The sequence below is a fragment of the Branchiostoma floridae genome, chromosome 1 (genome assembly GCF_000003815.2).
Source record: "Branchiostoma floridae strain S238N-H82 chromosome 1, Bfl_VNyyK, whole genome shotgun sequence".
Lineage (NCBI taxonomy): Eukaryota > Metazoa > Chordata > Leptocardii > Amphioxiformes > Branchiostomatidae > Branchiostoma > Branchiostoma floridae.
In genome coordinates, this window is record NC_049979.1 from 19,074,507 (window position 1) to 19,086,084 (window position 11,578).

An 11,578-nucleotide genomic window follows, 5' to 3' on the forward strand; every position below is an offset into this window, starting at 1 on the left:
ACACACTTCCCTGCCCCACGGAAAATATAGTTTTTCTTACATTATTTAACCCATAGTTCCCCGTCATTAATAAAAGTGTTCTTTTCAAAAGGTATTTCTCATTCTACTGCATATGTTTGCAAACGTTATTAAATGGCGCACGTCGCGAAAACGACATATGCTACTCTTTTACTGATATTTATACATTTATAAAATATCTAAACTGTAAACTTCTCACTTTGATCTTCACATCTTCCTCGTGGCCACTATGAAGGCGTGCAAACATACACCCAAAAGGTTGCCAAACTTCACCCAAAATAGCACACCAGCTAATGTAAGATCTATCTCCTGTTTGCTGAGAAATTGTTCCCAATTCTTCTGCGTTCTACAACGCCCCGCCACTTTGTCTCTGTTCCGCGCCCTTAATCCTTCCAAAATTAGCTATTTCCGGAACTCGTTTCTAGATGTGTACGCCCTCCAAGTTGATTAAAGTCTCGTGCTTGGGGAATTGCTATCATAAGTCTCATGTTAGACGCAATGGCCAGATAGTGAAGTTCGGGCGAAACGGCAGCCGTGACGTCATGTGCAAACATCCTCTCCCATCCCGCCTTCTCAAAACACCATAAGGAGATTATTCCAGATCTTTCTTTGAACACTACAAAACAATTGTAACTAGAGTTCGGCGACCTCATACCTTTGTGAAATATTAAGAGCTTGTGCAGATTTTATGCAAATGGATTACAAATTTATTGGTTAACTAACACGTGTCACAAGTAAAAAAATTCCCATCATTTATCATTAAGCGGTTTTACCATTTTTGCATTAATCATGCAAATCAGTTCACCGTTTGCATGTTTGCTATCTGTTCATGTTCCACCTATCATGCATCACATGTGGTACGTACACATATTGAAGTCCATTTATGGAAAACGATGGAATCATGCAAATTATATGTTTTTTTTTACATAATTTTTATTTCATTTTGTACATTTCTTGTCTAAGTTACCTACATTTCGAAATTCATGAAAATCCATTATTCCTTTCTTGAGCTATCCTCTTCTGAATTTTTTTAGAAAAATGCCCCTACAACTCCAAACCTAGCCGCAAGGGGCCCAACATATGTCACTTCCTCCCGAGCACAAGAGCTATGTAACACACAAAAATCGTGACCAGATATGTACATACAGCTTGTTCAAAACACAAGATATCAAAACATGAAGTTCTGCTGCAGTACCAAGGAAAGCCACTAGGGAGGCCAAAATCTAATCACTTCCAGTGTTTGTCACACCCCACCAACACGCTAAGTATGAAACGAATCTATTCAGCCCTTCTTGAGTTAACTTGTTGACAGACAAACAGATCTAGACCCCCCCCCCCCCTCCCACACACACACACAAACAAACGCTAGTGAATGTGTGACCTCCATGGATATTTCATGGATGTAACAATTCTGATATCATGAAATTCACTACTTTTTATATCATGAATCAAATCCATGGTTTGTTTTCAGTTGTGACCTTTCAAAGTGCACGTACACTTCCGTTTAAGTCCCTCATATGACTTCCCTTTTTTATAAAGACGTTATGATGAATATGTACCGTGGTGATTTTCGTGCCCTCTTAAAAGGTGCTAATCACCCGATACCGACGACCAATGTCAGAGAGGAGTCATTTTGCTCATGACATTGGCCCACTCATTACGCCCTTTAATCCGTGCTATTACGTGGTCTGGTCCACGGGCGTGGAAATAACATCAATCACTAATACATCGTACGTTTTTAGTTCATTCCCAGCGGAGTGCACACGTGTACCCCCTCCCCTTCCATCTCAGGTAGCGACCATTGCGCCACCAAAATGTCCATTGATTGAAGTGTACTTTGTAAGTTTTTGTGTGTTTTGCTGTCTTTGAAATTATATGCTATATTGATGGAGCATATTCCAGACATAGTACTTGCAAATTCTCAACGGCCTTCCTCCAGTGGAAAGTAGGCCTAATGGGTAGATCCTAAAATGGTCATACATCAGGGTAAATGCGATGATGCTTTCAGCTCTCTCCAGGGACGCCAGGCTACCTTTTGTGAAACGTAGGGGTAAAATGGTATTCTGCAGAAGGGTCGCTCGGAGGGCACCTATGATCCATGTTTTCAAGCACGCAAATACATGTATAGTTTTCCACTAATGTTAAATTCGATACGTAGATTTTTGTTTTGATACTTTAAAAGACGAAAGCGTAGTGATTTGAATGTTACACGAAACAATTTCTTAATTGTCAAGAAAACAAGAGGAAGATCAGAAACTAGGAACGGAAAAGATAAAACTTTTGGTAGTAGTGTGGCACTAGTTAAATGTGACTTCTTCTTTTATGTTGACTTACATGTAGGTCCTCTTTGTACTAAATGAAGAGTCAGTGACTCAAATTAGATTTGTATCACCTGTAAGTTATGGACCAAATGCTCCATGATGTAAAAGTACTATTTGAAAGGAAGGATAACACATTTAACTTACAAAATATGCTTTTTATCGATGAATCTCGTTTCAACTACATATGAGACTTTTGATCGTTCAACTGTTGGTGCCTCATTGGAAAGTAGAATAAATAAGAGTGCTAGTATCTCATACCTCCGCGAGATATTTAGAGTTTCTTGTTATCTTATATGATTGTAGTTGTTCATCCATCATGCAGATAAGGTTTTTGATAACACTCAATGTGTCCATTGATCACTCCCTCTCACTCTGCAGTAAACGTGACTGGCAAATAGAAATATATAGCTGCGAAAATACAGCCCACAAATAATACTTCAATTAATTAGTAGGCTCTTTTGTTGACCCTATGACCTGGAATGTCTTCAGTTGTCGTATCCACACAATGTTGATAAATTACTAATTCTTCCAACTCTGAACTCCAGTTCCTGTCACTCCCACAACTCTGACATTTCACCCTTCACTTCCTGTCACTGTCATAACGTATGGAAATAACAGCTAGCGGAAACACAGAGGGACAAACGGGCAGACACACCGAAAACAATACCTCTGTAGGTAGAGGAGAATGACAGAAAAACCTGTCGTGTGTGGCTGTATGTGTGTATAGTGGGGCATTTGGTGGATTGTTGGTTTTGTGTTTCACTGTCATTGAGGAGTGTATTAACAAGACGGTGCTTGACAAAGTCAGATATGTTTTGGAGTCTATATGGCTGACAATGGCCATTGCGTTGTAGCTCTGTGTTTTAACCTTCAAAGTCTAGTACTAAAACTTTTTATTACTGTGTTCGACGGACTAGAGCGATCAAGCCAAACCCCGATGTGCGCCCGTTGCTCCTACTGCCTGTTTGTTCTGTGCCCCTGGAAGAAAGATTGAAAAGTCGGAGACCACCCCGTATGGCTTCGACATGGATAGCAAAGACAAAGAGTTAACATTGGTCAGTTAAACACTACCAGTTGCTCATGAGTGATGGAGAAGCAGCGGTGTTGGCCAGAGAAGTGCTATGTTTGGTGATTTGCAATGTTGCATTTTCCACGCTGCTACAGCTGCGCTAAACATTACTGGTGTTGGTCCAATAGTTGAATAAAGTCACGCACTAAAGTCTGGCTTGATACCCTCAAGTGTGGGGGCATTTGCTGGACCACAAATACATGAACTAAACATATTCTTCTTGATCTTCCCCTGCATTTTAATTCTTATTAACTGTTTTTGCAAACATGTCGTATTCACTGATGCCCAGTACATGTATGTTTAATAATCTGATTAAAGAGGTGGCTGTTGTACGGCAAAGCACTGCCAGTAGACTTTAGCCACAGTAGGCCTCCATGAATATACTTCGGGGTCAGATGCCAAAATGTTGTGCCCAACATAAAGATTACTGGCAGGCAGCCACATCTATTAATGAGACTCAGAGGGGGCCTAGGAGAATACCGGCACGACGTCTTGACATTGAGCAACGTCGAGTCGAAGGAATTCCAATGTGTTTAGTTCATGTGTCGCAATGAGTCGGCATTTGTCCACATAACTCGGCATCGTTGCAGAAGGGATGCATTATAGAGTTTTTGCTTTGCGTGTGACCAAGCTTTTTGTGTAATTGATTTGCATTCGTGAAATACGATTCAGATTACGTATTTTTAATTTGAATTCACCTGGCAACTCCAAGGATTAACGATTTAACATGGCTGACAATCGTTGAGCCATGGTCACGTGACTGCAAACACTATGGTTAATGATTTTAGCAAATGTCACAATTTGCTGTTCATGCTGGCTTTGTCATTGCGGAAGCGACTGTACGCCTTGTAGCCATGTAAGATTGCATTTATGAAATCATATATAAACATGATATTCTTGAAAACTTGCATGATGCATCACTACAGTTAATGGTTACTAACAGTCATTTTTGTAGTTTTGTGTCTGAGCAAACTTTCCACTGACGTTTGTGTGTTGACTAGGCCGACGCGACAACCCAACCTCGTCGCGCTCACGACACTACATGTACGCCCAACTGTGTGTCCTTTGCCCCAAATACTTCCAAGAAAGGGAAGAAGAAAAAATCTCAGAAGGGGCCGTATGGTTTCGACATTGAGGACATAGAAGACGAAGATCTGGTCAGTTCTCCGCGCTGGTGAGCTTGCAAATAGAAGCTGCTTTAAATTTTGTACATGGGAGTGAGGGCATGGAGATCATTGGTTGATGATGATTCATTTTCTGGCTGAATCAGTGCAGTTGCCATCTTCTTATTTAAGGCCTATCGCTTGTATGTGCCAGGGCAATGGTTCCTTGGATAGGCAATGGCCCTGGAATGCAGGCCTGAGGTCCGACCTTCCCGGTGCACAAACGCTGGTCAGCCAATCACACACTCCTTCTGTTGGAGGGAAAGATACCAGCCAATCACGTTGCCTCTGGACCGTAGGTGGCGACGTGATTGGCTGTTGACGGCTAAACAGCGCTGACGCAGTCAGAATGAGAATCACGGATCGCAGACCTGTTGTATGACACATGCACAAGTTCTATCCATGAATAAACGTCTAACGATAGAAAATGATAGCATACTTTAGAGCACATTTTGACACACACTGGCCGTTGCTGTTTAGTGATTCATGATAACAGTTATCCCAATTGTTGCATTTAGTTTGCCATCGTGTAAGCTACGTACTACTATGCACTAGGTTAGCTTAGGGAATCTTGCAATCTTGCGCTTTGGATTTTGGAGATGATCATTTTTATATTCTCCTTGAAAAGCATGATTGTTCCCATAATCTATTGACCCACACATCCATTCGAAACCTCAACAGCAATAAATTAAGCTAACCATTAACAGTGAGCAAAAGAAATGCAGCAGAGCAAACTTTCATATCATGTAACGGACAATACATGCAGAATCTATATGTTCATTGTAAGATACTAGTATCACTTATCATCGTGAAAATGTGACATGCCACATCAAGCTAACATGTCTTGTATCGTATCTTATCGTACAAAATGTGTCTGAGCGAAGGATTGAAGGATTCAATAACTTCTAGTCTCAAAGTTCAGTTAGAGGATAATGGTTGTTATGATGTAAAGATGTCAAAATGTCAGAACATACTAAATCAATCAATCGGTCGCATGCATCATCTGTTGATGCATGGCGGCTACAGACAGTTCAGACAGTTCTCGCCACATTGTTCTGCATTTAGCGTAGACAGTCCAGTCGGATCTGGAGACCCCCAGCTCCTGGAGTGTGTTGAAACTCTGTAAAGCCCGGCGTAGGGCTTGCGACCCAACACGTATCTTTTTGCAGCAGAATCTAACGTTACAGAACATACTGAGGAAAGAATAATAATTGGCACGCACTGTTGGTAAAACAATGTACTCTGCTGTCCAGACTGCCCCGCGTACAGTCTTGAAGGGCTCTGCCCCTCTGATGACCAGCAACGATGGCATGCAGAATGCACGTGACAGTTTGACATCTGTCGATGAAAACATGTATCGCCATTTTCATATCCGTGTCGTTTTCAGTCACTGAGTCTGAGGCGACTACATCAATTTTGGTGGGAAACTGAAGATGCTTAGACAGCACATTGACGATCAGTTATTTGTGCGCTTTAACACAATTATTCGAGTTACCCAAAGCGTAAGACCAGTAGTTTTATGACGTTCCTTGACGAGATGCTATAAAGCGTAGCTCGCCATGAGCATGAACTTTTGATGGGGACAGGAAACGACATAACATGGCTTTCTGTCTACGTACTTCACATCGTCAGACGACACCAGATCCCGCCGGCAGTCACTGTTGCCTAGCAACGACTATCCTGCCGGGTCAAGGCCGTGGCGGGAACCATGACTCGCCAGATATCAAACATTGTCTGCCGTTTGAATAATTGGTCCGTTGTGTTACATCTCAAGAGAGTGAAAGAAATATGAACCCAATTTTCGTTATGGGATATTCTATTTGAATCATATTACGTTGTAACCAGATGATATATGGCATTTCAGTTATTGGCTGTGTTCCGGAGTCATTTGTCGGAAATGCGATATTAAGAATTAAGGGACTAGTGACATTGGTAGTGCTTTCCGATGAGATAAGTGGATGTTCGTATAACTTGTTATTTGTATCAACTTTTAAGCTTTATGCAAAGCGGAGGCGGATATCATATGTTGCAGCAAGCAGTAGCGGCACCTAGCTGCTGGTTCTTTTATTGCACTGAATAATACGACTATACATGATGTATTGATCTATATGTACCACATTTCTTGTCTGTAGGCGATACTATCATTCATCGACTATTGCCGTGTGAAGATAATGAGCTTAGAACATTCACCCCTGTACTAGTTATGGAAATATTCGACCTTCTTTATATGCAAGCGATATCATAAGGGTTATTAGCCATTTCCATGTTTTTTTTAGGCTTACACTGTTAGGTAAAGCAGCCATTTTCCGATGTTGAGGTGAAACGTGATGTTTTGTCGAGTAGCTATTAAGTAATGTAATGCGGCTTCCCTGCGCATGCGTGTTCGGTTTTCATCCAAACGGAGCAGGTCACGACGGCTTTACGCCCCCTGTCCGAAAGAACCATGGCAACCCAACCAGCCGTGCCAAGCGGGGCTCAAACCTTTACCCTCTAGATCCGCGGAATTTGGCCCATGTGTCGAAGCAACAAAACTTTTTTTTATCGTTCGTAGAATATGATTGTGTATATTTGTGTGCAAAATTACTGATGGCCTTCAAATCACATATCATACTCATATGTCAACGCACCCTCATATATTTCCTTGGAATCATGTAGTTGTGAATAATTCTAATGAACAAACTGCCTCGTTTATTAGATTTCTATTGGCTGGAGCAATTGGGACGGCCTGTCGGATCCAACACGCTTGGATATTACACCAGAGAGCGTTCTGTCACCTGGAAACCCATTAAGCGATGTTGGTGGTGCTGCGTTGGGGAATAAATCTGACTCGACACACTACTATGTTTCACATATAGTGCAAAAAACAAGCATGCGGTTCATATAACACGCTGTGGTGAAAATAAAAATTCTACAAATACGTTGTTGTCGACTCAATTCAATTAATTACAAATTCTGCATTCATGTAATGTCCAAGCGGATGTTGGAAATCGTTCCATTTTCAACTCTCACTTCCCATTTCTTTTATGCCGTACTATACGACCCTCTCCTTAAGAAAGGTGGACAGTTACCAGGGGAAAAAGTACTGATGATCGGGAGATATCGTCCAATGGTAGAGTAACACTTTTCAATCTTTCCGTTTTACTCGATCCATAAAAAATGCTCCCCTTCTGCGTTCGTGAGATGAGCGGAGATGTAAAAGGGTACATGGATGTTTTGAAGAAATGAGCTTGCTTGATGACACGGGTGCGTGCTTCTGTACTGATGATTCATAATCCGTGAGATTTCAATAATCGCTTGACATTTGCAGCAAAATCTCTCGTGTCTCTAATACCTCCATATACTTGTATGTAGACAGCACTTTGCGGTATATCACTTTATTTGACGCTGATGTTGTATATCATGTTAGAACGTCCTACATACAATGGCTCGAGGAGGGGTAAAACCTTTGCTTCGTCCAGGATTATCAGGGCAGAGCCCCGCCCATTGGTTTACGAGAAACTGTACATTGATTGATTATTTTCTTTTATCAAAATAAGGGGCAAAAGAATTGTATAGCTGGTATATTTACTAACGTTAGACGTATATTCGGATGAAGTCCTCTCCATTTGCAAAAGAGAATCCATCTGTTCATTTCAATTTCGCAAAAAAAACGTCCCTTCCCCCTAAAAAATTGAGTCATTTCCTTGTATTGGATAGTATCACCACAGAATACTAATCATGATATACTAGTATATGTTTGCACTGTTTTTGTGACTCTGATTTGAGTGATGCATGTATGCATGTAGCAACATGTGTATTACATGTATTATGTGCGTGTTATTACATCAGCCTACACAATACAGACAAGCACAATATTTACAATGTCTAGCTTCTGGCAACTGTTTAAGAAGTTACCATTTTTCGGTACGTGTAACACAGTATAAGGAGAATACATTCGCCCTGCTTACGGTTATAAATCATGGACCATGTGACGCAAAAGTGCCACAGTTGATGTGGGTAATTCTATCAGAATAGGACAAATTTGGTTCGTGTTATGATAGATTCAGGCGGTGGCCCACGCTGTGCCATTACTTTAATGCATTTGTTATCAGCTTAGTAAGATAAAACCCATGGGACGAGGCCTTTCCTCATATCCATTAGCGTTTCTTTCTCTTTTTCCTGAGGAATTTGAGTTATGGTTCATAAAAACATGTGCATATGTGCGTGATTAAGCACTTCGTAAATTTTCCATGGATTTTATTTTTCTATTTATTTTTCTATCAATATATTTTCCGTATTGTACAAACATGGCGTTTTCTAATGGATTAATAATCGTTACAGTGCAAGTGTGTTTTAATGTACATACCACCATAGTGCGCCTCCTATGTCCATTATGTAGGTCATAGTACCAGTCAGTTTTGCTGCAATGCGCCACTGTATGTTAAAGGACGTATTTGGTCATTAGGCCCTGCGCGCGCACTGAGTTTTCCTCAGTTATCGAGGGACGGGGGTGTCTTACTGGTCTAAATCCTATAATGGGAACCTGGGCCTGCATTTCTTCCAAAATTGATCACACCAAGTTGGAAAATCATTTTAAACAGCGCGGGGGCGGAATATGGCGTTTCTTCATCACATTACCTCACATAGACGCCGCACGTGTGGTGGGACCATTTTCTCTGATCTTGAGACTCGAAAGAGGGAAATTAAAGAGACCAGCGATTCTTCTCAGTATATTTGAAATTTACAGACTTCTCAGTTTCGTAACTACTAGGACATTTTCTTACCCTTTTAATCGGTTTCTGTGAAGGAAATCTTCTTAGATCCCGATTACATAGGTTACATGTAGACGTCTATAGAGCGCTGTACGATCTTCGGAACAGAAAATTTACCTGGAAGCAAAAAAACAAAAACATTCTGAAATATTAAGCTTTGCTCTCTGTGCTTTCCTAATGTGTTCTGGCACAGGTGTGTTTGCATTTACTTCACGGTGAGAGGGAAGCTATCTACAGTTGTCAAACTAGCTGCGACACAATTCTAAAGGGCAACATCTCTCACGAGAGAGCTGTAAATATCGCATATGTATATATTAATGTCTTAAACGAGACCATTTTGATATCCGTTAATTTTCAGGGGTTCTGTGACACGAGACAGAATAGGGACCGCTATTTGTCAGCAAGAGATTGTGTCATGATGACTTCCAGAGACGCGCATTTCTGTCCTAAATGTATCATAGGCTCCTTCGCATCACAAATCACTGGATGTCATCCTTTATCAAGTATTTTGTATTCCGCCACGTATCTCCATCACGTAGTAGCAAGATCGATATAACGTTTCTTGTAAATCATCAAACTTTCTTGGAACGCTAAGGAAAAAAAACGAAACATTTGGACAGCTTGACCAGTCCATGAACATATGACTTCCTATAGGTTTTCATCTCTTTTCCCATAAACTAAGCTTTTAATGCACCAGCTATGTCGTCAAGGTACCTAATCAGCATTCGAAAGATGAGAACTTAGAAGACCCATGGGGTAGAATGCAATTACCATTCTCTCTGTGTGTGGGTATTTGACGTCAAGCTACCGAGGCCGCTATGTTGTTGCTGTGCAATCAAATGGATATACAGCGCAATGATGTTTGTATAGTACGTGCACCATGTACCAAAATGCTACTGCAAATGTATTTTTCAAGCAGAGGTTAGGTCGCGGAGATAATAATCGTCGGGATTTTTACTGGATCGCTTCCTCCCAGCAGAGGTTGCGTCGCGGAGACAGTAGTCGTCGCAGTCCAGTAAAATTCCCGACGACCGCTATCTCCGCGACCCAACCTCTGCTTGGAGAATAACTGCAATGTAGTACAGTGTACAAGTGTCAATATAGTGAGATTGATTACAAAGGGAAACGCCAAGAGTTGTAACCTATACACTGATCGTGTCGTTTTATTCTTGCAACCATCAAACATATATGGTACAGCATGTTCAGACAATTAGGCAAGCTTAGAGGAACCGATGAATATATAAATGTTTTTTTTTTAAATATTTATATACATGTATGCTCTTTCAACCCCCTCCCCCAAACACTGCAACTCAAAGCATATTCATTTCTGTAGTATCATGTATAATCGTGATAGCTGGGGTCAAAATTCTGGTTTTATTATCATTTCCTCTGTTTTATCGCATTACTAACTCCCAGAGCCGTTCAATACCTATATTTGTCTTGATTTATTTTACTTTGTAATCCTATATAGCTTGTCGCCTTACGTCACAGCTTGAGCTATCAGCGCTAAAACCGTCATAAAACACACCCCGTGGTGTAAATGTCGTTACAGATTATCATCGAATATTCTTTTATTACCTGTAATATTACAAACCCCATCTCCTGTATAGGCAGGTGGTCGCTATACTTCTATCGTTCCTGTAAGGCGCTGCTTTGTGAGTAGTATTCCAAAGACCTTCTTAGTCCAATTTTGATTTTAAACAATTCATTCTCGGAGGCTTGCGGGCAAAGCAGACAGCCTTTGCTCTGTGAAGAAAGGCATTCTTTGCAGTTTGCAGAAGCAATTTGAAAATGAAAGAGAGCATTGAATGCGTGAAGCAGAGAGCCCCTTTGTGTGACCACTTCAATTTGACCGGCTCAAGATGCCGACAATACCGAAGAGGGCTTCAGAATTCTCTTCACATTTGAGCTGCGCTGTTTATGATACAGCAGGTGTAGATAAGTGGCTGGTGAGGGAGAGGAAGGCGAAAAAAAACAGGAGAGGAGAGAAGCCTTTTCATCGATCCACTAAAATGCGACAGCCCGCCTGTGGCGCGTGATGAAAAATTCATAATAACAAAACATCGTCTGCTGGCACCTTGCGTTTCCTGCGGCAGTAATTTCTTTACGTGTGTACAGTCTCCCTGAAGGCTAGCAACCAGAGATCGGTTCCAGAGATTTCCAAATAAATGTAGGATTTGCGAGTACGGGAATGTTTAGTATTCGCAAGAGTGGTATTATAGGCTCTAGGCCTGCTTTTCGGGGGGGGGGGGGGGG

The 11,578-nt window shown here is 41.3% G+C and overlaps 1 protein-coding gene across 2 annotated transcripts in view; it reads left to right on the forward strand.

Annotated features, from left to right (window-relative positions):
* LOC118411306 (calmodulin) overlaps positions 1-11,578 on the forward strand; it is a 25,212-nt gene that overhangs the window by 3,961 nt on the left and 9,673 nt on the right. The window contains exons 3-5 of one of the 2 annotated variants that reach the window (XM_035813528.1): positions 3,257-3,394; positions 4,410-4,565; positions 7,267-7,591. The exons of the other annotated variant lie outside the window; for it this stretch is intronic. Coding sequence (XP_035669421.1) covers positions 3,257-3,394; positions 4,410-4,565; positions 7,267-7,455 — 483 coding nt within the window. The 3' untranslated portion in view covers positions 7,456-7,591. Of the gene's footprint in view, positions 1-3,256; positions 3,395-4,409; positions 4,566-7,266; positions 7,592-11,578 lie in introns of those variants that run through there. 2 annotated transcript variants of the gene reach the window in all.